At 45.3% G+C, this 12,445-nt stretch overlaps 1 protein-coding gene across 1 annotated transcript in view; it reads right to left on the reverse strand.

Annotated features, from left to right (window-relative positions):
- Positions 1-10,330: 10,330 nt before the first annotated feature.
- The window catches only part of LOC140202065 (synaptic vesicular amine transporter-like), a 52,918-nt gene continuing 50,803 nt past the window's right edge, over positions 10,331-12,445 (reverse strand). Inside the window, exon 16 of the mRNA XM_072266924.1 lies at positions 10,331-10,483. Coding sequence (XP_072123025.1) covers positions 10,331-10,483 — 153 coding nt within the window. The remainder of the gene's footprint in view (positions 10,484-12,445) is intronic.

The following is a 12,445-nucleotide window of genomic DNA, read 5'->3' on the forward strand; positions in this document are numbered from 1 at the left end:
TCTTGACCGAAACTCTTGCACATCCTTTTTTCAGTCAAAGGTCAATGCAAATCTGAAATTTTCACCTCCAAAGGCCGAGTCATAACTTGGATTGATCTATGTTAGCCCATGGCATTACAGGAAAAGTACTAACATGGATAGAAGACTGGCTGACTGGCAGGAGGAGAGGAGTGGGAATCAAAGGGGCCGTTTCTGTTTGGCTGCCGGTTGACTAGTGAAGTTCCACAGGGGGTTGGTGTTGGGACCGCTTCTTTGTCCATTGTATGTCAATGATCTGGAAGATGGAAGTGAAGGCTTTGTGGTTCAGTTTGAGGATGATACGAAGATAGGTGGAGGGTGAGGCAGTATTGAGGAAGCAGGGAGTCTGCAGAAGGACGTGGGCAGATTAGGAGAATGGGCAGAGAAGTCCCAGATGAAACATAGAGTAGGAAAGTGTATGGTCATGCACTTTGGTCGAAGGAATAAAGGCGTAGATTATTTGGGAGTTCTTGTGGAAGATTCCCTGAAGGTTGAGTCGGTGGTAAGGAAGGCAAATACAATGCAAACGTTTATTTTAAGAGGACTAGAATATAAAAGCTGTCCAAGGCATTGGCCAGACCACTCTTGGGGAATTGTGCGCAGTTTTGGGTCTCTTGTCTGAGAAAGGATGTGCTGGGATTGAAGAGGATCCAGAGGAGGTTCACGAGAATAATCCTGGGAATGAAAGGGTTAACATATGAGGAGCATTTGATGGCACTGGGTCTGTACTCGCTGGAGCTTAGAAGAATGAGGAGGGGGGAATGTCATTGGAACCCATCTAATATTGGAAGACTTAGTTAGAGTAGACATGGAGGGGATGCTTCCAGTAGTGGGGGAGTCTAGGATCAGCGGGCACTCGGGATAGAAGGATGAGGAGGAATTTTTTTAGCCAGAGGGTGGTGCCACTATGGAATTCATTGCCACAGACAGCTGTGGAGGCAAAACCATCGGGTATACTTAGAGTGGAGTTTGACATGTTGTTGATTAGTCAGGGCATCAAAGATTATGGGGAGAAGGCAGCGGAATGGGGTTGAGAGGGTTAATACATCAGCCATGATGGAATGGCCTGAGCAGACTCGATGGGCTGAATGGCCTAATTCTGCTCCTGTGCCGTACGGTCTGATGGTCTATGTTAGGGAAGGTGTCAAATGGAACCAAGAGGGAGAACACAGAGATGAGAAAGGTCTCATTGGATGGTGGAGCTGATTAGATCTGTTACAAAATTTACTCTAAAACAAGGTGGATTCAGTTTGGTTGCCAGCTTCTGTCAGAAAGGAAAGAAGTTTGTTTAGATATATCCTTTTCCTCTCTTTCCCTGTAGCACCAGTTGGGACTGACTCATTTTCAGTGTATAGATCCTGGGCACACTCAGACACCTCACTCGCTTCATCTGGCTGTTACCGAGACAGGAATGTCACTTACAGTCAAGACTCGTGCTCTGAACCTAAGTGTTCACCACTATGCTCACCACTAGATGGCAGTGTCTGCCAACTGTTTAACCAACCATCTCTTCTGCTTAGTAGATCCTCAGAATCGGAATCAAGTATATCTCTGGCATATGTTGTGAAATTTGTTGTTTTGTGGCAGCAGTTCATTGAAGTACATCATAAAAATAACTCGATCAAACAAGAAATATTAATAAATTAAATAACAGTGCAAAAAGAGAGCGAGAAAAAAATAGTGAGGTAGTGTACATGGGTTTCATTGTCCATTCAGAAATCTGATGGCATTGGGGAAGAAGCTGTTCCTAAATCATTGAGTGTGTGTCTTTAGGCTCCTGTTCCTCCTCTTTGATGTAACAATGAGAAAGGGGCATGTCCTGGGTGATGGGCATCTTTAAAGGTGGATGCGGCCTTTGTGAGGCATCGTTCCTCGAAGGTGTCCTCGGTGCTGGAGCTGCTTTGAGAGAATCATTTTGTCACAAGCACAGAACTTGTTACCGGAACCCCCTGCACAAGCATTTCCTTTCCTCCTGTATCTCAGCAAAGTGGAGTGGTACAATTAGCAGCACCTCTACTTCACAGTTCCAGAGACCTTCTACGCACTTGCATCTCCTCCCATGTTCCAAACATGTATGGGGTGGTTGTTTAATTCCAAACACCCATGGGTTGGTCGATTGGCGGGTGGGCGATATGTTAGTTTTTGTGTGAGGGAGGGTTTGGGGATGTTTTTGGGGTCTAACGTTCTTGTTGGTGTTTTTGTGTGAGAGGGAGGGGTTGGGATTTGATGTTATTGTTGCTGTTTTTTTCCCTCTGTGAGGGAGGGGGAGTTTTTCCAGGGTTTGTGAGTTTTGATGTATTTTCTTCCTACAACCATAGTTTTTCTGTATTTCATGGCTATCTGGAGAAGACAAGTATCAGAGCTGATTGTACATGCATACTTTGACAATAAAATGAACCTTTAACCTTGTAATTGGCCACAGTAACTTCTCTCGTGAATGTGGAAGAATGGTACAATCTGGGACTATGGGTGGCTAGGCACAGCTCAAGTACCATCTTTAAATTTACTGATGATACAACCATTGTCGGTAGAATCTCAGGTGGTGACGAGAGGGTGTACAGGAGTGAGATATGCCAACTAGTGGAGTGGTGCCGCAGCAACAAACTGGCACTCAACGTCAGTAAGATGAAAGAGCTGATTGTGGACTTCAGGAAGGGTAAGATGAAGGAACACATACCAATCCTCATAGAGGGATCAGAAGTGGAGAGAGTGAGCAGCTTCAAGTCCCTGGGTGTCAAGGTCTCTGAGGATCTAACCTGGTCCCACCATATCAATGTAGTTATAAAGAAGGCAAGACAGCGGCTATACTTTGTTAAGAGTTTGAAGAGATTTGGCATGTCAACAAATACACTTAAAAACTTCTATAGTTGTACTGTGGAGAGCATTCTGACAGGCTGCATCACTGTCTGGTATGGAGGGGCTACTGCACAGGACTGAAAGAAGCTGCAGAAGGTTGTAAATCTAGTCAGCTCCATCTTGGGTACTAGCCTACAAAGTACCCAGAACATCTTCAGGGAGCGGTGTCTCAGAAAGGCAGTGTCCATTATTTAGGACCCCCAGCACCCAGGGCATGTCCTTTTCTCACTGTTACCATCAGGTAGGAGGTACAGAAGCCTGAAGGCACACACTCAGCGATTCAGGAACAGTTTCTTCCCCTCTGCCATCCGATTCCTAAATGGACATTGAACCCTTGGACACTACCTCACTTTTTAAAATATATATTATTTCTATTTTTTCTGTACGGTTTTTAATCTATTCAATATACATATACTATAATTGATCTACTTATTTATTATTATTTTATTTTTTAAATATATAGTATTTCTGTTTTTGCACATTTAAAAAATCTATTCAATATATATAATTGATTTACTTGTTTATTTATTATTATTAATTAATTTATTATTATTATTTTCCTCTCTGCTTGATTACATATTGCATTGAACTGCTGCTGCTGAGTTAACAGATTTCACGTCACATGCCGGTGATAACAAACCTGATTCTGGGGAGAATAAATTTGGATTAGTGTTGGATTAGATCATCAGGTTGAAGAATCTGTTTCCGAGCCATCTGCTCCATGATTCTTAAAGCATGCTTGCTGACAGAACTAAGAGCCTAGATACAGTTTTAAGATTCTAGATATTCCTTCAGTTTGGATTAAACTGGTACTCCATGGACAACAAATTCAACATCTCAAATCATTGCTTGAGGTGCTTGATAAGCTTCAAGGAAGCTTCACCCTCGCTGTGAGGTGACTCGTGGCCCCCATCCACAGAACACCAGCAATGAAAGATAATACCGGGGAATGGTGAAACTTGGAACAAAGTATGGGATGGTGAGGAAACAAAGGGAAATAAGGGTGAGAACAATTAAACTCACACTCATTATCGAGGCTACATCTGCTGATGAACAGGAAGCCTCAAATCCCCAATTGTGTACTGCGTATTCCATTTATTTATTGAGATTCATCACGGAACAGGCCCCTCTGGCCCTTTGAACCGTGCCGGCCAGAAACCCCCTGATTTAACCCTTGCCTAATCACAGGACAGCTTACAATGACCAGTTAGCCTTCCAACCGGTACATGGTTAGACTGTGGGAGGAAACCGGAGCACCCGGAGGAAACCCATACAGCCACGGGGAGAACGTACAAACTCCTCAGAGGCAGCGGTGGGAATTGAATCCGGGGTCACTGGTACCGTAAGGCGCCATGCTAGCCGCGAGGCTACCCTGCCTCCCGTTAAGGGTGTGTCTCAGTGCTCACACCAAGTCCTGGATTTGAGTACGGAAGTTTACACCGAAAGCTCCCGTCTCGCTGAGCAACACCCTTCTGAGAGAGTATGTCCAATTGTCGGGGCGAACGATGAGTTTTTATTGTACTGCAGACCATGGTCTCTCTCGGGTGGTTTGCTATTGCTTGCCTGGTGGTGGACAGTGTTGTTGCTTTTTTGCTGAATTAAGTGGGGGAGGGAGAGGGTCGTTGCTTGTGCGTGGGAAGGGGAAGTAGCGGGAGCTTTGGGCTTCTAATATTTTTGCTGTCACTCATTCTTCGGGGCAGCCTCCTGTTTTCGTGGATGTCTGTGAAGAGCAAGAATTTCAGGTTGTACTGGATAGTGGGTAGTGGCTCCATATGTCACTACTACAGGGCGTGACGACCCTGCCCTACACAAGTCCCGGGTTCAGCTGGCTCCGGCTGACAGTACCTGGTATGGGCCCCTATCCAGGGTTAAGGATCCCACTGCCTTGTGAATATCTTCGGGAGAAGAGAAGGCTAAGGAGTATCACGTCACCTCCTGGCAGCTCCTGCAGCCAAGCTGATGCCAAATGTACCGCTTCGCATTCCTTTGGACCACATCCACGAGGCCGAGAGGGGGATCTTGATGTCTGGGCAGCCCAGGATCTCCATATTCATTGCCCAGGTCTGCACCCCGGAGAACCGGGCGCATCCATTGTCTACTTAGACAGATGGAGCCATTAACTTAACTGACATTGTATACATTCTCTGACAATAAATGGAACCATTGAACTGTTGGAAGTACATTTTGGAGGGGTGCACTATCCAAAGGTGCTTTCTTTTGTCTGAGGCCATATTTGCTCACTTAGATCCCACCGAGCCCTTTTGAAGCGCAGTGATGTTATTTTCTTTGGTGTCTTGACAAAGCTTATCCTTTGAAAGGTCATCTTGTCCTGACCTCTTTGCTGTTTATGAAACATGACCCTACACAAATTGTGTGTTATGTTTCCTACGGTCCAAAAGCATAGAGACCGGGCAAATATTTAACTGGCCATGTGGTGGGTCCTGAAGTCACGAAAGCTGATGTACATTTTTCCCACTGTTGTCGATGACTTTAAGCTGCTGAAGTCTAACCAAACCTGCATCGACGCATGGAAAACTGCAGGGATTCAGTGGGACAGGCAGCATCCATGGAGGGGAATGAACAATTGATATTTTTGGCCAAACTCCTTCATTTGGAATGAACCTTCATCTGGATGGCAACAACACGTTGTGTAGTATCACAGCCATGTCTGATTAAGTATCTGGAAATGTCATAATTGCAGATTATCCACAAAGCCCAGTGTACACAGCGTAACCAGCGATGGAGAAGTGTTCCTTATCACTGCTTCAACCAGACGCCAGTGACGCAGGCGAGCATTAAATCCAGGCAGATGAAACGTCAGTCCAGCTGTACACCTTTCATTACTCACACAAACATCCTCCTCCCTTTCAATATTTGTTCACCTGCTGCCCAGGAAGCTATCTGTGCATTCAGTGACAGGCAACAAAGGGGTTCTTTAATATTTTTGAAAGGAGCGTGTGAATATACCGTGATTAGTAAACTCTCAGACTTAGTTCCAGATTCTGCAGCCAGTGGAACCAGTCTCTGGAAGGACCTCCTGGAGGGCTCATCCACTGAGGCAATACAGGTAGGGCTCAGGAACAAGTAAGAAGCAACCTCTGTGATGGGACTATGCGATCGGCCTCCCAATAGGTAGCAGGAGATAGAGGAGCAGATAGGGAAGTTCAAAATACATTTATTATCCAAGTATGTATACTAAATACAGCCTTGAGATTCGTCTCCTTACAGGCAGCCACAAAGCAAAGAAACCCAAAAGAACCCATTAAAAAAAAAGAAACACCCAATGCGCAGAGAGAAAAAGAAACAAATTGTGCAAACAGTAACATTCAGAACTGAAGTTTACGACGGCGAATCCACGCACAAACATGAAGCCACGGCCTCGGTTCAGCGCAGAGCCGAGTAAACGTCACGGAGTGGTGAGCCGAACCTCGCCTCCTGTCCCAACACCACGAACTTTTCAATCTAGCTGGTTGCTTAAATTGTCCAAACATTGGGTCCTTCCTGTTGTGTATTTAATATTTCAGTACTGTTTGAGTAATCTTGTATTTATTTATATATTGTTAGATTGAGCATTCTTTTTTGTTTAAATCATTCATTATGGGTTATATGTAAGAATATGTTAATTGCATGCGTCATCATGTGATAAGTGTGCACCTTGCTCGAAGTAAACTTGAAGTTGCACCCGTATTTTTGGACTCTCTGCATCTTCATTTGAATTAATTTAATGCTTTGAAGTTACAAAACGGAACATTGGCGATGAGGTATTTTTAAAGTGAACCTGACATGGCTACCGGCCTGTTGATGTGGAGTGAGATGTTTGAACTAAAAAAAACTTAGCAAGGAACGGTAGAACAGAGCAGCACCTGCTCTTCTGAAGGGAAGACACGATCAAGGTTTTTTTTTCCAAAAGCCAGAAAACAGAAGAATTCACCAGCTTATAAGGAGTGAGTACCTGATGATAATAATCATTAAAATATCAGAAATGGCTGGCTACATTGGAAATATTGATGAGTTTGATTAGACAGCGGGTAATTAACTCATGTATACTGAGCTATTGGAGCAGTATTTTGAAGCAAATGAAATAACCAATGAGAAGCGAATGCCAATTTTGCTGAGTTCATTCGGTTTAAAGGCACACAGTTTGCTTCAAAATTTAACTGCTCCAACTAAACCAGCAGAAACGAGCTTTGCTGCTATTGTAAAAGTGATGCAGGAACATTTAGAACCCATGCCATAGTTGATTGCAGAATGCTTTAGGTTTCATAAGGGGAATCAAAAAGAAGGGGAACCCATTTCAGCATACATGCCTGAATTGAAGAGATTGTCCAAGCGCTGTCAGTTCAGTAATGGGCTTAAAGATCATTTATTTATGGAATCTTAAATGAAAGCATTCAAAAATGGCTCCTAAATGAAGCACAACTTACGTTCAAAAGAGCAGCTGAAATTGCTGTTTCACTGGAAACTACAGACAGCGATGAAATTGAGTTGCAGTCAGGAATGAAAATGAACGTGAACAAAATTGCATTGTCTAAACAGAAACTGGCCTGGCCAAACACATTGTTTTACCGTTGTGTCTCACATATACAAAGAAATGCAGATTTAAAGGCAAAACTTGCAGAAAAAGCACCAAAGTAGGACACTTCAAGAATATGTTGGGCAGACGAAAATAAATGGACTGCTCAAGAAAGAGAAAAAGCAGGTTGCAGTTTCAAAAAGAGCACTAATCTGCACATTGATAATGAAAAATCAGATAACAATGAGAGCGACACAGGACTGACTAGCCTTGAGATTGACAGTGTGAAAGTTAGCAATAGACAAAAAATGTGGCTTACGCCAGAAGTGAACAACAAATTAATTAAAATGGAATCAGACACTAACTCAGCAGTTTCAGTCATTCCACAAAACGAGTTTGAACGGCATTTCAAAGATACTGAACTGTAGCCTGCAGATATCCAACTGAGAACTTATACTAGAGAAAAGGTAACTCCTATGGGAATGACATCTGGGACAGTGAAATATAACAAGCCACATTGGGTTTGTATGTGGTAAAATCAGTAGGAGCAGCATTGTGGGGACATGAGTAGCAGAGACAATTCCAACTTTTTGGAGCTCCATCCACTATTTGCATGCCACATCCCCTGCAATGAAACCATACGAAAGCAAACTAAGAAAGGTGCTGGATGATGCCACAAGTATCTCCACATCCAGCACCATGGACTGTTGCCTGACAGAGGACAAACAGGTGCTGATGCCAACCTCTGTGACTCCAGATGGAAAGAATATTGGACCAAAAAAAAGACCATGCTGCTCCCAGGAAGTATGCAGGTGTCGGAAGCAGTGGTCCGACTACAACAGTTCCTGTAGGTGATGTATCTGATAAAGTTTCTGGTATGTTAATCAGGCAGTTATTTGTGTAATGTGACTTGGTCTGAAGCTGGAAGAGAGTTCAAGGAGCTTCAGGAAAGTTGCAAGCATTCAGCATTTGTGAGTCTAAAGAACCAGAATCTGCTATGTGTGCATTAAAATTATTACATGAACTTCATGTGGAAGACAGAAAGCTGCTTGTAAAAGTAGATGCAAGAACCAAATCCTAGCTGGATGAATGGAAGGCAAAAAGCAAAGGAGTCAGTGGAGATATGAAAACAGAGGATTCATCAGATGATGTTATGGATGAGGAAACGAAGAGGAGAGATCAGATTGTAAAGAGAGCAATAGAAGAATTAATAAGAGAATACTCCAGTGAAGTAAATGCACCTTCCCACAATCAAGACACACATCCTGGAAGAAAGAGGAAGGCAGAGATGGAGAGAAGGAATGTGAGAAAGAAAAAGAAAGGAATCAAAATAGATCCAGAGAGAGAAAAGGAGAAGAAAGATGTCCCAAGCTGTCCTGTAGTCTTAGAGTCAACTTCTACAATCACCGCAGAGGAGACTCCAGAACCTGAGGTTGTTTCACTGCTACGTCTCACCTGTCAAGCAGAGGGATCCCCCTTGTCAGGAAGGACATTAGCCCACAAGAGTAAGAAAGCCTCCACAGCGATGAAATCTTTTGGCCTGAATGGGACATTTTAAAATTTACTGTGCTGTGGATGTCTGTATTGTAGTTGTATTATATAGTACACTGTGTATATAATTGAGATGCATCCTCAATTGAGTTAGAGTTTATAGCCAAGCAGGGAAGAGTGTTGCATATTTAACATTTCAATAATATTTGAGTAATCTTGTATATATATTATTTGAGTAAGCATTCTTGTTCATGTAACGCACTGTAAGATTTCACTGCTAATGTAATGGCCTCTCTGTAATGTTTCATGCCAACGTAATAGTTTCGCAGTAACAGCGGTATTTGGGTTATGACTAGAGATAACGGGGACTTTGGAATGTGTGCTGGCCAATGAGGGGAGATGTTTTTCTTTCTTGTTTGCCTGAGCAAAGATTTCGTGGGCTTTTGGTTCGGCAGAGGATGGAGAGAGAAGATGCCAGAATGGGGAAGTTGTAGTCTGCAGGACAGAGCGGACTTGGAAACAGTTGGAAGTCGATGACCTGGGGGCAAATCGATGGAGAACGAACAGACAGGAAAACCGTGAGCTCCAATGTTGCACATTGGACTGTTTCATGAGAATGGGTCCTTTTTCTTTTTTGTTTCTTTACCAACCCTATAATCAAATTAAGAATTATAAAGCTCAATTGTTTATTTGCATATTGCGTACTGTTTGTTATTTCATGGTACTGATTTGTAACAGGGGAACACAACAAACAGCATCCTCCCAAACAAGATTTCTCAAGTTCGGCTGGGCCGGAGGCCGTCTCCCCCTAGATTAAGCCGCTAGTGGAACCTGAGGGTTACAATTGTTGGGGTATTGTTTGGGATTGATTTCGTTGGATGCTGTGTGATTGCCCTGAGCATTGAACCAGTGGGTTGTGTGTTTAAATCTGCGCTGGTATGGACATTGCCGGGGTGGAGTGGTGGTGTGCCTCCGTTGGGTTAACGGTAACGAGTGCGTGTGTGCTGAGTGGGTTGGATACTCATACCCCGGGTGAATGGTTAATTTGATTTTTGAGTACTGTTAAAGTTCAGACTAGTGCTGACATAACGGCAGTGGAACTGTCTGCTTCTATCGGGGCCATGGCCTATCCATACTGTCAGAGTGGAGGGCAGTGTAGCAGAGCGAGCGCAGTCACAAGTCAGGTTTCCTGTAGCTGGGGGGGGGGGGGGGCGGAGATTTCAAAGACAGGGTTCTATCGTTTCTGAGGAGTGAGGGGAATTAGTCCCCCTTCCCCCAGGGGAGAGTGAGAATTCTGAGTTAGTATTCGCCCTTACCTCTCTGGCGAATAAATGGAAAAACGTCCAGGTTCAAGGTCTCAGCTGTGGCAGGCTCCGCCTGTTCTCCGGAATAATGCCCACCCCTAAAGGGGAGGAGGAGTATGAGACTTGGGCGGAGCGGACCTCTCAGTTGTTAGATGAGTGGCAGTGCTCTGATGAGGTAAGGTGACAGGGATTGGTTGAAAGTTGGAATGGGCGGGCCGCTGACGTACTGAGAGCCGTCAGGTTGCGGTTTCCCGTAGCGACAGCTGTCAATTACATGCAAGCACTGGACAATGCTTTTGGCCTGACAGGAAACCCAATGGAGCACATGGCAGGGTTTCAGAACATGCGTCAGGTTGTGGTATCCCCTAGCAACTATGAGTGATTACAGGCAATCAGGGTGGCAGTGATTGTCAGGAACACTACGAAAAAGGAGGTCACCTTCAAGTGGGGGTGCCCCTGGCGCACCTGTTCCCGGTGACGGTAGTGTCTAGTATCCCTGTGAGACAAGCCGGGGAGAAACTATTGGAAAAATGGGGCAAGTTGACCGCTGCGTCATTCAACTTCGGGGACTCCCCAGTTTCTGCGGGTTGGAAGAGGAGGTTGGTAGAGAAGATGTTGAAGCTGGAAGGTGTCTTTTCCACTGACGAGTTTGATGTGGGTTGTTCCAAGAGCACTCATCACACTATCCAGGTGACCGAGGACACCCTGTTTAGAGAGAGGTTGCGGAGACTGGCCCCTGCAGAGGTGGAAGACGTTTGGCAGCATTTGTGTAATTTGAAGGAAACTAGAATCATCACAGAGTCCTGAAGCCCCTATGCGTCTCTAATAGTAGTGGCCCAAAAGAAGAATGGGAAGGTACGGATGTGTGTGGACTATAGGACTCTGAACAGGTGCACCATCCCTGACCAGTATACGGTCCCGAGGATTGAAGACACGCTGGCCTGCCTGAGTGGTGCAAAGTGATTCAGTGTGTTGGATTTGAGGAGTAGATATTACCAGATCCCCATGAGTGAGGCCAACAAAGGGAAAATGGCAATCCCCTGTGATTTTTCCAGTTTGGAAGGATGCCCCAGGGCATATTGGGAGCCCCTTCAACCTTCCAGTGGGTCACGGAGAACACGGTGGGGGATTTGAACTTGCTTGAGGTGTTGGTGTATTTGGATGACTTCATAGTGTTTGGATCCACCTTGGAAGAACATGAAGCAAGGATGCTGAAGGTGCTGGGCTGCCTGAAAGCTGAAGGGTTAAAACTTTCCCTGGAGAAGTGCCAGTTCTGCAAGACATCTGTTAGCTACGTTGGGCATATAGTCTCATGTGATGGAGTAGCTACAGATCTGGCTAAGATAGAGGCGGTTGCCACTTGGCCAAGACCCCAGACTGTGAGTGCCCTGCACTCGTTCCTTGGGTTCTGTGGTTACTATCGGAGGTTCGTGGAGGGCTATGCAAAAGTGAGTCACCCGTTCAATCAGCTTCTGTGCGGTTACCCTCCATTGGGGGAGAAAAGGAGAGGGGAAAAAAAGGACAGGAGGGTGGAGAGTATCATAGCCTGTTGGAGCCCTTTGGACCGAGGTGGGATACAAAATGTGAGGAGGCCTTTCAGTCGCTGAAGGAGCTGCTGACCCAGGTGCCTGTGCTGGCTTTTGCAGATCCCTGATTGCCGTATGTACTGCATACGGATGCCAGCCGAGAGGGTTTGGGGGCGTCCTGTATCAGGATCAGGGCTCCGGGTTGAGACCTGTTGCATTTGTCGGCCAGAGTCTTTTGCCCTCCGAGAAAAACTATCCCACACACAAGTTGGAATTTCTGGCATTGAAATGGGTGTTGGCGGATAAGTTAAGTGACTACTTCTATGGGGCGGGCAACAACCCCCTAACTTATATCCTGACCTCAGCGAAAATGGATGCCACAGGCCATTGGTGGTTGGCGGCATTGTCTGCCTATGATTTCAGCCTGAAATACCAGCCGGGAAGCTGGAACATTGATGCTGATGCTTTGTCCCGATGGGTGCATGAAGGACTGGTCAGGGATGAAGAGTTGGAGAGCGTTCCTGCCCCGGCGGTGAAGGCCATGTGTCAGTTTGCCATCACCATGAGGGCAGAGGGAAAGCAGGATCAGGATCGAGTGGTAGATCAATTGGGAGCTTCTGATGACGCCATTCCCCAAGTTTACTGTAACCTGACTGCGCTGAAGACAAATCAGCTGCCGGAATTGAGTTCTGGGGAGGTGGCAGCTGCTCAGCAAGTTGACCCAGTCATCGGTACCG

This window comes from Mobula birostris, chromosome 8, assembly GCF_030028105.1.
Source record: "Mobula birostris isolate sMobBir1 chromosome 8, sMobBir1.hap1, whole genome shotgun sequence".
NCBI classification, from domain to species: Eukaryota; Metazoa; Chordata; class Chondrichthyes; order Myliobatiformes; family Myliobatidae; genus Mobula; species Mobula birostris.